Genomic DNA, 16,475 nt, shown 5'->3' on the forward strand with positions numbered 1-16,475 from the left:
AAAGTTCAAAGGAAGAAAACTATTTTAAGAGACAGAATGTGTGCAAACCACCCCCTGATACTATCAAGCTTCATTCACCATGTCCCTCCCCTCCCTAAAACTTATACAGTTCCACCAATTGCCCCAGCAGGAAATGGTAATGTTCAAGAAAATTGTTTGAACAGTTTCCAATGCAAGTGATTTCAAGCCAAAATTATCTTGCAAAACCCAAAAATAGTAATAAACTACATTATCTTAAAAATCTACTTCATCTTTAAAATAATCCTCTGTACCTGTTGTGAGAGGTACAGCATCAGCTGTTTTTAACAGTCTCAAATAATTGCTCTTTTCAGTTATAACTTGTTTGAAAACTTCTGCTGAACAAAAATTTGTCCAGTTCATAGGTATTCAGCATGTACCATTGATAACGCACACTATATATTTGGTTCTGTTAACATAAAACTATTCAAAGAATGTACACTGTTCAGAACAATGGGCAGATGAAAAGCTGCTGACATCAAAAAGAGTTTCAATTGTAGGCACATACCTAAACCACTCTGCTTTTGTTCCAGAATAGTTCTCGGTGTTCTTAAGTTACTATTGCTGTCTGATAGGACCTGGATACAAAAAACAAAAAAATAAGGAAAAGTAGAACAGCAGCATAATGTGTCCATTTAACTTGATACAGCAGCCTGTTTCAGACAGACAAGTGTTAATAAGCTGTATGATAAGTGTTAGTAAAAAATATGTACAGGAAACATGAAAGATCATGCAATATCCCCTTCTGAAGGGAGTCCCTTTGACATACGAGTTCCTTGCAATGAAGTGATGCAAAGCAAGCATTCAGGATGAGAAAGGACACAGACCAAGACAGATATGAGAATAGACATTTGAGGTTTTATTTCATTTTACCAAATGCACTCTCCTAAACTGCGCCTGTATTGAAAAAAGGAGGGGAGGGAAGGAAACACAAACAAGCTATTGAGGACACCGTACAATCACTGATCCATGCACAGGCTCAATCAGTGTAATCTTCAGATGCTCATAGCCTTTACTGATATAATTTTTTCTTATGTAAATAGTTCTAGAAACTTCCACAATAAAAAGAAATAATGAAATTTTTCAAAGAAAAATGAAAAAGTTAACAGAACACCATCCATTGTCATGCATGTAAACAATATCTCAACATACTAAACAATCTTTAGATCTTAAAAAAAATGATTATATAATTTTTTCCTGCCTCCCCCCGCAGTATTTAGAAAGATCTTCAAAATACTGCACAAGTCAATGGATGATGTATAGTTTTGGGAGTTTCAGGTATCTCTGGATACAGAAAGGAAGAATTATTAGTATTAGAATTCGTTCCCTGAAATCGTTAATACCAGGCCACTGAAAATATGATATATGCAAAACAAGTTTTGAATACTAATATGAAGTACCAAATAAATGATTTTAAATGGTATTGGTTGTAATTATTTAAAATAAGTTTTTCAATTTACCTACCACCAAATTAAACGATGCTGGTTTTAAAGTCTTAAAGGACAACTAAACCAAAGCAGAAATCTGTTTCATTAGGCAGAAGACTAAGTCTTTTTTACTGTGGTAACATTTGCAATTCCTATAAAGAAACCAAATTTTTAGGAAAACATGTAACACATTCAGTGGAAAAACATGCACTTGCTCTTTTTCCCCCAAACATTCTCGGGAAGTAGTTTTAAGGAGTGGATGAATATTTGCTTCAAACATAATCCATAACAAGGGATTAGATGTCCTTAAAGACAGTTGGTTGTTGCTTGGAATGCATAATAATGTTTAATGAAGTAAAGTTTAAAAACCTGTTGCCATGAGCCAAAAATACTGGATGTGAAAGCCAATGATTTAGGGGAGACAGGGGAAGAAGTGATTTGTTCCCCTGATCTGCGTCTTCGACGCCCAGTACCCACACCGCTGGTGTAATGCAGCCAGGTACCAATACACTCTGGGCTAGACACACTCAGGGGGCTCTCTTCCTGGAAGTGAGAAAGGGGGCAAAAAACAGCAAAGCATGCAAAGTTAGATACAACAGAGCCAAATGAACAGAAAAGAAAAAAAAAAAAACAAAACAAACAAAAAAAAACCAAACCAATCTGCTTACACCCTTTTATACACTGCTTTGAAAACTATTAAACAGAAAATAGGGAAGAGTAATATTGCAATACTAGGAAGTTATCAGTTCTAATATAAATATTCTAAACTATTTTACTCAAATTTCAGGTAGACTAACTCTTAGAGACAAGAGAAAACTAATTATTATTAATAATTAATTCCTAATTTTATGAACTTCCCACATGTTGAAGATAGAACATCTGTTATTTTTGACATATTAATAGTTTTCCCACTCTTAAGTACATTAAACTTTCCTATTTATTACTTAAAAGTTTTTTATTTCTAGTCTATAACCTTATCTACAAGATTTTAATTTTTAGAATGGCTTTTGACACTTTACAGCTGACTCACTGGCTCATATTGTCTGATGCTGGACACCTATTAACACTTCAAAGGAGTCAGACCAAGTTCCCGATGCCCTACATCACCATGTATCAATAGCAATCAAAATTTTTAGCAATACAGAATTTGATTTCCAATGCCAAAGAGCCTTACTGCCTTGTTTTACTGTTAGAACTCTGCTTCTTTAGTATTTTCAAGACTTAATCACAGATACAATCCTTCTGTAAATGTTGCTGACAATATCCCAGATTAAAACCACCATATAATCTCACACCTAAGAGTGTCCTTTCCAAGCAATGAACATAGGTGAAGAAATAGTTGCTTTATAGGGAAAAAAAGATTGAGTAAATTTCAGCTAAGTTGTAATGCCTTTTTCTAAACACTTGAAAATACCATGTAGTTTATATATTCCAAATACTGGTTTTGCAGATTTCAGTTGGCCAGATGAAATTTTCACTTTTCCCTTTTTCAAAAGAGTTTCATAGTATAACTTTTATTTAAATGGCCTATTTTCTTCCAGATAGTAGAAAAACACTGAATGTTGAGACACATTCCATCTGAACATCTGAACTGTGCAGACAAGCAGTCAAGATTTAGTCATTTATTTTATTGGTATCGTTTTGAAAGTAACTTCTGCATAATTTATGAAAATGGAAACGCTTAAGTTTGAAGCAACAGACTATCAAGTTGTGCGTATGTGAACTCATATATAGGGAGTTTCCATGATCACAGTGAAAACAGCTTCTAAAAATCCAACACACTGATATTGTGAGCATTTGTTTTAAATAAAACTTAATGCAAGACATCCATCTTTATTATCTCTATTAGTTTATGGAAATCATGTGAAGTTATACAGGTATCCTTATAGGAGGCAACCATGCGTCTCTTTCTCTCCACACTACCAATAACCAAGTTACTTGCAAATCAGTAATCGCATGCGAACAGACAACTCCCAACACAAATATGGAAGGAAATGTTTTTGGTCTGAGTCTTCATTTCATATGGCTTCAAGCAACTTAAAATGAGGCAATAAAAAGCTGTTAGTCTGCTTCTAGCATTAATATCACAGACGTGCACCATCCAAAGCTTTGCCACTCAGTATACAAATAGTATAAGTGATACTGCTCTGCATCCCTCCACACCTGTGACATTAAAGCCATATAGATGAAGCACACCTTGATGCCATGGCCTTCAAGACAGGATACTAGACTGTTAAAGATGTTACCTGAAGAATTCATTAAAAACAGCCCCCACCCATTTAAAAGAAAAAGCTTCTAGTTTATTATCTTACCATGTGAAAGCAAAGAAGGCATGTCTCTCACCTCCTGTACCTCCCCTACCACCCCCAATCCCTCTGTTCCCTCTCAACACAATCACCCTGAAGGTTTGATTAATTCCCAATAGCAGCTCTCTTGCAAGGATGAATACAAAAGCAATGTGTATTAGTTTGAAGATGTAGGCTTAGACGGAAAAGGTCTTCATTTTCAAATACTGGCTTTTCTAAAATGGCTTAAAAAGAAAAAAGGAAATAAGTCTTATCACAAAATAATAATTCGTTCGGAAAAAAAATAAATTATTTCAGACAAATTATTGCCATGGATGATTTCCCACAGAATAAGAGCAACCTGTTTGTGAGACGTAACATCATACTGGTTCTGTGAAACCAAAGCAGAATTACATTTGTTTTTGCTACTTTAAAATTAAGTCAAAAGTTAATTTATGCGAAAGACATTATCTGGAACAAAAACCACTTACTTCAACAGAACCAATCTTCCTGGATCTTGGAAGGGGTGACTTCCTGTGTATGTGAATTGGGTCTGACACCATTGGTTTGAACATCACTACTGACCGATCTGTTTCATCTCTTTTAGAAGCTTGGACCTCCTCATCACTATCATTTCTATGAGAGGTTTTCTTTGAGCCTTCATTCTACAAACAACACATTGTTAATTTTCAATTTAGCTCCACACATTTCCACATGTAGACAGAAGTGGCTGTTAAAATAAATCCTCAGTACAAACATAAAGCAAACTAATTTTAAAAATACAAGTTGTAAATCACATATCATTGAACAAACTCTAGACTCTAGACTTCTAATAAACTACGTGTATATGCTCCTAACCAGCCACTGCATGTGATAGTGTAGTCCTAATTAACCACACTGTTCAGCCAACATACCTCACTCTGATTTTCTGTTATCATAGAAATAAAATCCTGGCCTCACAAGTCAATATAAATATTTCAGCCAAGCTTTGCTTTCACTCATTTCTCAAAAAGCAGAATGGAACTCCACAGCACTGCCCACACAGCCTTAAAACTACCAGTCCTTCCTCAACAATATGTATGCATAAACATGCCAAACTACCTTACTTTCCTAAATATTTCTTTCAGTTGCCAGAATATCATTGATGCAATACTTGCAAAGTTGGTATCACTTTTCTTACAATGAGTAGTTCATATTTCTAGCAAAAATTCTGGCAAAGTCATAGAAGGTCCAAATTACTTGTGTCCATTACCTCAGTGTCCATTCAAAATGCACATACATAGTGATAGTGACTGACTATATTTTACTAGATAATTTTTTACAAAAAATAACGACCACATTTGTATGTTTTACCTAACAGTTTCCCAGTTGTCATTTTATGTTTGCCCACATCCAGGAAAACTAACTTTTCCTTTAAAGAAAGGCATAATTTTTACCTCTCTGGAGGCAGGTCTGTATCCATATCCAGCTGGTAAATTTTTGTCTTCCTCACAACCTTTGGCTCCTGGACTAAAGTGCAGTTCTACATGAAAGCGCTCTTCTGAAGAAAGTTCCTGAAGAAAAATTATTAAACACTTTAATACAGAGCTTAGCACTACTTGTTTCTGAAGATATTTATCCATTTTAAATACCTTGTTTGGATCCTCATAAAGCATGATAACAATCTGTGTCATGTAATTGAGTTCATTGACAACATTTAAATAATCCATAGCTCGTTTCCACTGTTCATCTTTTGATTCCTTGAGATTAAGAAAAAAAAAAAATCAACAAATTAAACCCTTCCACCTTTTTTAAAAAGACTGATGATATCCCTTTATGCTCATCTATATAGACTTTACATTCATGGCTAAACTACAGAGCTTTTCAAAGCTAATTAGAAAAAACAGATACTAGTAGAAAAAAAGTGACTTAAAATTATTCATCAAATTAACTGAAATAAAATACAAAAAGCCTGATCTCTACTTTTCATTATCTTTCATGTTGTTTCCCACGTAATGATATGTCTTATAGATAGATGCACCATTTTAAACTCTTCTGATGGGAACCATTAATTTTGCAATAAAGTCACTTCAACTAGTATATTGTGGAAAATATTTCTAGATACTGCTCTTCAAGTCAAATTTAGAGAGTAAATGAAGGCTTCTAGTATATAAAGAGTTGGAAGAACTATAGGTGAGCACAGAAGACAAAAAAATGGATTATCTGCCCTCTTCAAATCTGTTTTAAGATGGTAACACAGCTGAACACAACAACAGAACTCAGCATTACTTTGAAGGGCATGCTGGTTTCCACCAATGTGCACACCAGCAGCTTAACTCTCTGCATATATAATAGGAAAACAAATGTTTGAAAAAGTGTGATAGATTTCAAAGCCACTTAAACTTTCAATTGATACAATTTTAGTAATATTGGGTCCTTTTGGTTCCTTTCAAAGTATCAGAGGTTTAACACAGGAAGTGTTCAACTTACATCACATAAGGCACCATAACGAAGCGTGGATAACAGGGAGTGGACATGACTTTCACTGGTGAAATACAGCCGCGTGCGAACATGGCGTTCAGGAGACATAACACCCCTGGAGTATCTTCAAAGGAAAAAAAAAATCTTATTAGACCATAATGAGGTGAGTCTATTTAGAAAAAGCTATCAATAGATAAATAAATAAATTGTCACAGTAAAATGACTATGAGCTAGGAAGACATTTCAAATATGAAAGCTATGGAACGCCATTATGGAAGTTAATGTAATGTAAAAAGTACAAGACTTACAGGGGGTGAAGCTTATTTACAGTATCATCATCTTGAGTTCTCTGAAGATCAGAACGGATTTTTCTGACAAGAGGAGTGCAGTAACCTTTAGCAATCTCTAGTTTCTCAGCCTTAGAAATACCATATTCCTGTGTAAGAAGAAACTGACTTTTAAAATTCAGTTAAAGATTAAAATGCTTCTAACTCAAAGCTTGTCTATCAAAGCCAATGAATCATCTGTTAGTTTGCTCTGGTGGCAAACAGTTTTGTTTAACATTGCAATATTTTACATTACTACATTTTATTATATTTCATTACTGATGTTCCTTCAAGTAACAAGGGATTTGCCCTTTTGCTGTTTGATTTGACAGAGAAACAGTTACTCATTCACTAGTTAAACCACACAAGTGGATTCATGTTCTAGTTACTCTTTTTCTTAAGCAAAACATCTAAGGAGTAATTCCTGCTTTCCATCTCCTCTATGCACGATTTTAGACATCTACAATGCATTTCATCTCACCTGATTTCAAGCAACATTTTTTTGTTTTTAAAGCAGTCAATGTAGAGATATAAGCACATTACATATTTAATGCCTATCTTAGTTTGGGGTAAATCACCCCACAGAAGATCTATTTACCACAAGTAATACTGAAAATGGTAGTTAAATACAACCAGAAAATATATTTGCTAAAGTACTTACAGTACTTAAAAATCTCCTCTTTCAGAAGCTTCATGCTCTGTGCTGCATACAGAATGAACTCTCATGATAATGATGGGACTCTGTTTTACCTTTATATGCAAAACAAGCACCTCGGCTTTGCATTATATATGCTTATCAAGTTATCTTTGTTTCTCTTCCTTCAGTATTTGTCCTCACTTTTACCTACCATTCTCTAACACCCTATTCAAATTTAAGTTTAAACAGGCCAACAAAACACAAAACATTTAGCGTCATTGCTCTTTGTGTCCTCCTTTCTGTCAGAGGTAAGGAGAGGAAGAAGTTCCCTCACTTGCTGCATTTAATACAGATAGTACTTCTCTTACAGCAGTGCTCACTGCAGGGACACTTGAAAACTTCAGCCTCTTCTGGCCTGCCATGGCAAAACAATTTACAATTTACAACCTGCAACATTTTAGAGCTAACGGGAATTTAACAGCCTGTAGTATATAGAAGTTTAACTTGTCTCCTTCTGGCCTGAAATTCTGTGAGTCTTAATGTCTACATATTAAGTAGGGAGTGTTAAAATTTTGAAGCAGCAGAAATGTATTTTTTAATTTAAGTTGCTTAAATTAAGTGAAACTAGAAAGTTTAGGATTACCAGCACCACTTGCGAAGAGCCTGAAAATGAAATTTATTAAATCAGGAATAATTACATTAAATGTAATTCCTGAATAAAGTTGTTCCCAGGGGCTCCTTAAATCTATGAAGAATAGCTGCAATGGACCACTTGATTTTAATACATTGCAGTAAAGGAAGAAGACATATTCACATCTTAAATTGCCAGAAAAATTCACTTTAAACACAGCTTAATTAATCATCTTTTTTAACAAAAAGTAATCAGCTTGCTAACAAAAAAAAAAAAAGGAACATTAAAAGCTTCTATATTTGCAAAATACAGGAAACTTCCATAGAAAAGGCAGAATAGACATTTTCACAAAATTTGAAAAAAATGTTTATTCTACAATTTATTTAATAACTGAAAATGCTTACCTGAGGGATCACAATGTCAGCTAAAGCCTTGGAAAGCCTGTATAATTCCATTGTGTTTTCTAATTTTAATGAGCCATTGTGCTGCACATCATATTTTATACAATCATAAATATCGGGAATTTTGCTAATATCGTATCTCCCATTTTTTGTTTTGAAGTCTTTTTCCAGCTTGGCCCACCTGCGCAGCATCAGTTCCAGCGTTTCACTGTGGTATAGCTGAATATCTAGATAGACACATATTCCGTGTAAGTAATCAAGACCATCCAAGTAACAAAAGGGAAATTTTAATTTAATGGTAGTAAAAGTTTAATACAGAGAGTTAAAGAGGATCAAATAAGTTAACTCCATTACTTCTAAGAAGAGGGGACAGATGTACATATGGTTCACTTTAGTGCTGAAAGCAACACAGATAAATCATCAAGCTAGTAGAAAACTTTGCCACAGAAATGCAACCCTGGCCCTTTAAGCAAACCTATAGCACCCTAAGGATTAAGTGTCCCACAGCACCAATCTTATATAAAAAAAGTATCAGAAAAGAAAGCTGTAAGAAAATTCTAGGAGAGAGTAAGAGGAGCAGAACAACATCTCCATTTTAGAGCAGAGCACATATGGCCTTTGTCTCTCTCGTGTGTGTCAGCAGCAAGAGATTAGCACAAAGAATGGATTATCCCCATCCCATGAGAGGAGATTAGAACCAATAGACAAACAACACTGATACGATGGTACAGGTGATGCTTGTACTGCTCAGACTCGGCGGGGAAGCTGTTTGTGTATCGTACACTGCAGAGAATACTGATAGCAAATATTCCAGTATTTAGCTAATACCAAAAAAGCACTGTGGTCACTTCAGCCTATTTTTCCTCGGTTCACCACCATTAATACTGAGTATAATTCTATGCAGTACTACTATGCATCATACAGCAAGCAACAAATCTTCAGCAAAGACACTTAAATATAAAAATGTACCTATGTAATTGTTTCAGTACCGTCTGCTTTTCCTATTACTTTTGCAGATTGCCGAGTTTCCAAAATTGAGACTAGAATTTCTGCAAACAATCAAGGTCTAGCCTGAACTACTGAATCCACAAAAAACCCTTACCTTAAAATGCATATGGGACCAGCTTGTGAAAATCCCTAGCTCACTGTTGATATAAGTTCTGCTAAAAGTGAGTTTAATGACGAAAAGTAATGTTACAATTCTCGCTCAGAGGTAAACAAGAGAAATTTAATACAGCTACAAAAATGGTTAGGTACCTGCTGACTTTGGATCTTCCATCCTTTGTCTGATCTGAGAAGTCAAGCTCTGGATCAAGGAATAGACCTTGTCACATGTCTTTACAGGATTTTTAACAAACTGCATTGATTTTATCAATGAGATGCTTCCAGATGGAGTGAGCTGCAATTTGAGATAAACACAAAGTTATCTAAAAAAACTGACTAGATTGGATAAAGCTGGTGAGATAACGTGGAACTCATGAAAGGTTCCAGTTATTGAAGAAAAAAGCACTCAAGCACATTGCTATTATTCTTGAAACAATTTCTCAATTACCTAATCCCTTTGAAGCATCAAGAAAAAACAATGTATCGAAAGGTAGTAAGACTTATTAGAGATTCAAAGGTGACAAGAAATTCATAAGGCAACTAACTCTATATAGTAAATATGAATAATCTTGGGAACTCCTCTAAAACTTTTTTTTGTTCCAAGACAGGAAAACCAGAAAGAAATTTAACTTTGCATGTACTTAGCAACTTTCCATAACTTCCTTCCAAGTAACTATTGCACTCAAAAGCTTACCAAAAATTATGTAAGAAATATCATTGTTAGGCTACATGCCTCACAAAATATTTTGTGTTCTATAAAGTTCTCTCCTTAGCATAACTGGAAGGAAGAACCAGATTTGCCACTGTAACTTACATCTGAAAAAAAGTCGTCTCTTCCTGTTTTAGGTTTTAGTTTCTATAGGACTGAAGCACACAAACACAAACAAAAAGAAACCCATTAAATGCACATATATCAAGAACATACAAGATGTCCTTTAGAGATGACTTAATTATAGGAAGAATAGAATTTACAAATTATCACCATCAAGTTAAGTGTCACTATAACAACAGAGTCAATATCCATAAGTGAGGCTTAGCCTCATTTTTTCCAGAAAAATCTGCATAATCCAAAGTAAACAATTATTTAACCAGCAATTTATATACATAACATACACATTGCACTTTCCCGTTTCCTCAAATGCATAAGGTAATTTGGACATGGAAACCTCCTGCTCTCTTACTTACATTTAAACCAGGAACAATCACGTATTCTGTACTAAGGCAGCATAAACTATATTAATATGCACTCATTCAGCATGTTAATGAGACAAAAAAATTGTGTGGCTATCTATTGGATTTCATAGAAAACTGATCAGATGCTAACCTTATCGTAATCTTCAGCAGTAAATTCTCTGTCTCTCTGGAGAATTTCATGGAGTCTTGCTTTAACACGATGCTGACAGCTGCTTAAAGAATCACTGTCACTGTCCAATAGACCATTCATATTTGCACTTTTTACCATCTGGACAAGAATAGGAGTCAGCTCACCCTCTAAGGCCAGTAGTCCCTGAAGCAAATAATACAATTAATCAGGGAAACAGACAATGATCAGAGTACAAGAGAAGCTTAAAAAAACCCACCCAAAACACTAACTTAAATACAAGATTGTATCACTTGCCTGTGGGTTAGATACACAGGGACTTGGCAGACAATGCTGATGTTGCATAGAAATGGCCCCCAAAACACTGCCTTGGTGTACAGGATTGCCACTGTTGGTGCAGTAGAGATGTTGAGATGTCATAGACCATCCTACTCAGCACTAGCTGGAGTGACCCTATGTCTTGGGTTAGTGCAGTGGTGTTTTGGAAGCAGGGGGACCACAGCAGTGGCTCCTGTGAGAAGCCGCTGGAAGCTTCCTCAGTTAGAATCCTGGCCCTGCTCTGGCCAAGGCCAAGCAGATATGGGAAGCTGGATGTGCCTCCACAAGTAACATATTAAAGAAAGTGGAAACAAAACTGAAAAAAATATAGAAAAAGAGACCTGCAGAGCAGAGGATGAAGTGAGAGAGCAGTGCCAAAGAAAAGACACCAAGGTCAGTGAAGAAGGGGGAAGGTGCCCAGCAGAGATTTCCCCGCAGCCCATGGTGAGATGGCAGCTGTCCCTCTGCAGCCTACGGAGGAGTATGGTAGAGCAATCCCTGAAGAAGCTCGGTGGAGCAGTCCTTGAAGGACCATGGTGAGGTATATGTGGAGTTGCAGCCCCTGAAGTGTCACAGGTGGGCAGATGTGAAACGGTAGCCTGTGTGGGATCATGGAGAGGAGCAGCTGTGGATCTGCAGCTGTGGAAGACCCTGTGCCAAAGTAGGTGACTGTTCCTGAAGCAGACATGCTCTGCTCAAGGCACTGAGTTACCAAATAGTAGCTACTGGAGGAATTAGCAAACTGAGCAGCATCTAGGAGGACAAATGGGAGACAGGCAGTCTTTTCAGATGCCGTGGAGGCAAAACACAAAGCTCTGCATGGTGCAGGGCAACAATCAAAGGTTACAGTTAAACAAGAGGTGAATGTAAACTTCTAAAATGGAGAAGGCTGGAACCTTTTGTGACCTCTCCAGTAACAGAGACACTCAGTTAACAAAGGAAATGGAATTGTGTCTCATCAAGCCTGCTGATCAAGAAGAAAGCCATGACAGATGGTTGAAAAACTTCTGCTCCAACATATGCAGCATGAAAACAAACAGGAGAAAAAAAGTCTGAATATTTGCAGAGCTGTGCATTTATTCAGATTACAGAGATGTGGTAGAATAGTTCACATAAACTCAATGGAGTTTAGCTAAATACAGAGACTTTCGGAAGCCAGCAAAGCAATGAGACAGAGTCTTCTTTATAGTACAGATTGAACACTGGGTCATTTGTTTTCAAATCTGTGAAAAGGTAGTCAAGATCTTGCTGGTAAGGATCAGGGGACAAATAAGCACAGGGCAGCATCATGGTGGGCATCTCCTACAGACCATGTGATTTATAAGAGGAAATAGATGAACCCTTCTTAACACACTGGAAAAAGCCTTCTGCTTGCAGGCTCTGTTTTCCATGGCCCTTAGTCCTGGTTACCTCATGCATATGCATAGATAGTATGCAGGGGACAAGCAATCTGGATTTCAGGAAAACATCCAGGACAATGCTTTGACAAAGGCTACTGATTAACTGTCAAGCAGGGGCATTTCTCTGGACCTGTTAATTAGAAGTGTCAGAAATGTGGAGGTCAATGGCAGCCTTGGTAATTGAAACCTAATATTATGACATCTTTTGAGAAGTGAATAAGACAAATAGTTACTTTAGAGCCCTAAACTTAAAACAAGTAGACTTTAGCTTGTTCATAGAATCCTATAGAGGAGTGCAGTGACGGACAAAAATGCAAAGAACAATCTCCTCAAAGCACAAAAGCAGGTAACTCTGACACACTGAAAATCATGCAGAAAGTAAGCATGGATGAAAAAGGAACACAGAGAAGGTAGAATCAGGGATAGGCTAATTGGGAGGAACAGAGACAAGACTTGCAAATGAGGGGTAGAATGGAAAAAAGCTGGAAATGCTATGGAATCTCCAGCCCTGGAGATAGTTAGAATTTGACTGGATATAATTCTGATCAACCTCATCCAAACTGGCTCTGTGCTGTGTGTAACTGGACTAGATGACCAATAGAGGTCTCTTGAATCTCTCTGTCACTCTGCATTTTTACTTAAACTCATTCACCTAAGATTTTATGTAACACATGCACAAACATATCTTCTCACATGATTAAAAGATCTGTATCACTGAACCACAGTATACTGATGGGGATGTAGGATTAAAAACTGTCTCTGTCTGTTGAAAAAACTCCAAATGCTTGGAACGTTAATTGGACACTCATTCTCATTGTAATAAAAACTCAGAAAATAAATTCTTTTAAAACACAGACTCATTACACACTGTGTACTCTAATAAACCATAAATCTCCCCGAGTCTTCAAAAGAAAAAACAAACTTGAGAACACTAGAATTTTTAAAATTTAAAATATAGTTTCACATTGTACCTTTGCAAAAGCTGCTGCAGTCATCTGAACTCGTCCCTCATCAGAAGCATAGATTTTGAGATCATGTCGGTAAGTGCTATGTAATCTAAGTAAACCACATCCAGGAAATCCAGCATAATCTCCTACCAAACAAACATTTTGCTCAAACTCTCATTTTGCACTTGATTATCTTTAAAAGGGATACATGCCTTTGAACATTTTTTTTTTACCTTGTCCACCTGGATACATACACCTGAAAGCCCTTCCAAGCTCCTCTGCTTGAACCCTGCCTGCAGGGGTCAACTCTCCTCCCCATTTTAGAACCAGAAGCAGGGATGGCTCATTTCTTCTATTATCTAATTGTACACAGAGAGAGGAGTTCAGTAGTGAAGTACAGTAGAAAAGTGGGGTTTGTTTTAGTTTTTTTGTATGAACAGAAGTATCTGCACTATGCAGAGCTTCAGTAAAGGTTTGCTTCAGCCTTAAGAATCTTTAATAGCATTCTAACATAAAGAAAATACTGAACTGGAAAACTAAATGGGCATTTAAACAGAGAATTATGAAGCAGTTAAGTCACAGATAAAACATCAGTAAAATATACAAAAATTAAAGAAAAACTGGATGATAAATATCCTACAGTAATTTTAATCAATAACCTATGGGCCCAGTACCAAAAAAGCACACAAAAGTTTTAAAGATAGCAGTAAACATTGAGTGAGATGTTCCCAACCCAGTGCCTAAACACTATTTTTGATGAATCACTGAAGCTTTATCTCACCCTACTTCTCTGTTACAAAAAAGCAGTCTTGGAAAACAAATTCAGTAGATAGTTCCAGGTGTACAATTCAGCAGACTAAGAGACTGAATATCTGCCGACAATAGAAACATTAATTCAAAACAACATACTCCTTCTTCTTAACATCAAGACATGTTCTACCACTAGTCTGTGACTATTCAAATACACATGCTGTTAAGTCTTTAGTTGCAAAAGTAATACAATACCTTCCTCTTCACTGGAAGTTTTTGGGCAACCATGAGGAAGATACGTCAACTGAACTTTGCGATTTATGCCTGAAAAATGCCCATACCTGAAACAGGAATAGGGGAAAGTGAGAAAGGAAAATTTTCAATCTCCTTCATACCTGCTATGCTCCTGTAACAGGATACAATAAATCTATGATGGTCATTCTTTCTTTTGACCACCATTATTGAAGCTTAGAACAAACCTAACTCAACATGCACAGAACGACTACAGAAATATCAGCTATTCTATAATGAACCATTTAAAAATACTTATTACTTTTTTCATAACACTGAACATAAAAGTGACACAAACACAAACAAACTAAAAAGCAGCATTTGAAGAATACACGGGTAATTTACCTATTACTATCGACAAATACAGTGGCTATCAGTATCCAGAATATGACCTGGCAGTGTATATGGCCACTATTTTGCTAGCCAAGTAAGTTCACAAGAAGGACTCTAATTCAAATAATTATCATAAATTCCTATAATAGCTCTCTACTATCTACTACTATTTAGAGTTCTGAGGCCCCAGATTTTTAACAAAACTTAGGGTTTTTTCTGCTGTTTGTTTTTTGGGTTTTTTTAATAGGCTTTATCTACAAAGTCTTATTTATTTGGGACTCTCCAAGTTTGCTGCAAGTAGACAGTACACATGGTGGAAGTTCTTACTGGCTCCGTAAGACTTCATTATATCACACACTGCAAGAGGTAGACCCAGCACTTTAGGTTTAAAAACATGCAAGGTGAGATAAATTTGAGATAAAAGAAAGTAACTTCTTCACTTACAAAGTATGTACTAGATGAAGCTTTTTCTAGTATTTTTCATGCAGTAGCAGATAAAGCAGTAAGTTCAGTTAAAAAGGTTAACAAGAACAAATAGAAAGATGACCCAGTTCTCCTTCATAATGTCAAAAAATGACATTGTTCCTCTTAATAACTTTTTAATTAATATAAAATTACATCTTTGATATCCATTACAATCAAAACAATAACTGGTCAAACAGGTCAAAACAGCAGATAAATCTTCATCACTATGAAGCGTGAAAATTAGACACTTACATTTCTAATACAGTCTTTAGCTGTTCAAGTTTCGCCTTGCTTTCTTCAATTTCAGAATCATTGTTTTGCCCAAGTTCCACAAGAAGTTGCCTTGCTATATCAAGCACTTCCTAGAGAAAGAAAACACAGGATTTACTTATTTAATCTTCTACTTACAAAATACCACAGCAAGGCAGTAAAGACAAACTTGCCTGCAACTGCTTTGGTTTTTTCAATTTTAGTTTTCCAGATTTATATCCATCACATTTTTCAAAGAGATCAAAAAACCTTTAAGAGAAAGAATAAAGATTAAAACTGCAGTAAGTTAAAATATTACTTGAATGAGTGGCTCTTATATCTGAAGTAGAAAATTGGCACCTTTACAGTATTAGAGAAGAATATTAAAGCCTGAACTACAGAGGTCAAACCAATCTTTATTCAAATCCCATTTTCCAAGAAAGTCTTCAAGACATCAAAGAAGTAAGAGCACTAAAAATGTTCTCTTACTGACTTGCTAAGTGTTAAAAAAGAAAAAGTATTCTATATATCAAATGAAATACCATTTGAATACAAACCACGCTGATTCTTAATCTTCAAGAATGATCCTGAACAGAAGTAGAGACCAAAAATGCCAAACCAGCAATATTACACATTTACAGCATGTATCTCTAAGTGCAATAATCTAGTCTCAAAACAAATAATTATTTTTGAGAGAAATTGTTTTTAATCCTAGGCCAATTATGTAAATTAATTTATGAAAGCTAACACAAAGATAGTATCTACCAGCAATTCAGAGTCATCAGACTGTCAAAGTAAAAGACAAAAGCCATGCAGCAAGATGACAGCTCACACAAGAACAGTTATATAAAGAGAAAGACAGAATTCAAAGCAAAATGACGAACCAGAAATATTCTCTGCTGCATTGTTTTCAATAAAGACATCTAGAGAGAAAAACGCATTTTCAGTAACACCAAGCCAGACTATTCACAAGGCACAGCATGTGATAAAGAAAGTCTGCACAACCTATTTGACAGTCTTTTTAGAAGGAGAGGTGTATGTTTGTTAATTCACTGAAACATTAGTCAAGACTTACAAGAAAACAAATTAAAACCCAACTTGTATGGTGCAAT

At 35.8% G+C, this 16,475-nt stretch overlaps 1 protein-coding gene across 20 annotated transcripts in view; it reads right to left on the reverse strand.

Annotated features, from left to right (window-relative positions):
* PPIP5K2 (diphosphoinositol pentakisphosphate kinase 2) overlaps positions 1–16,475 on the reverse strand; it is a 54,930-nt gene that overhangs the window by 10,511 nt on the left and 27,944 nt on the right. For 12 of the 20 annotated variants that reach the window (XR_011723243.1, XM_071730749.1, XM_071730759.1 and 9 more), the window contains 15 exons: positions 15,558–15,633; positions 15,367–15,476; positions 14,281–14,366; positions 13,509–13,634; positions 13,300–13,421; positions 10,614–10,796; positions 9,443–9,584; positions 8,189–8,412; positions 6,499–6,626; positions 6,200–6,314; positions 5,362–5,469; positions 5,167–5,283; positions 4,222–4,395; positions 1,815–1,988; positions 527–596 (listed from right to left, as the gene is read on the reverse strand). Coding sequence is in view for 19 of the 20 variants with exons in the window: in XM_071730749.1 (XP_071586850.1) it covers positions 527–596; positions 1,815–1,988; positions 4,222–4,395; positions 5,167–5,283; positions 5,362–5,469; positions 6,200–6,314; positions 6,499–6,626; positions 8,189–8,412; positions 9,443–9,584; positions 10,614–10,796; positions 13,300–13,421; positions 13,509–13,634; positions 14,281–14,366; positions 15,367–15,476; positions 15,558–15,633 (1,955 nt within the window). In the remaining variant the exon portion in view is untranslated. Of the gene's footprint in view, positions 1–526; positions 597–1,814; positions 1,989–4,221; positions 4,396–5,166; positions 5,284–5,361; positions 5,470–6,199; positions 6,315–6,498; positions 6,627–8,188; positions 8,413–9,442; positions 9,585–10,613; positions 10,797–13,299; positions 13,422–13,508; positions 13,635–14,280; positions 14,367–15,366; positions 15,477–15,553; positions 15,634–16,475 lie in introns of all 20 variants that reach the window. The other 8 variants (XM_071730758.1, XM_071730762.1, XM_071730761.1 and 5 more) reach the window with 2 other exon arrangements.

This window comes from Heliangelus exortis, chromosome Z (assembly GCF_036169615.1).
Source record: "Heliangelus exortis chromosome Z, bHelExo1.hap1, whole genome shotgun sequence".
NCBI classification, from domain to species: Eukaryota; Metazoa; Chordata; class Aves; order Apodiformes; family Trochilidae; genus Heliangelus; species Heliangelus exortis.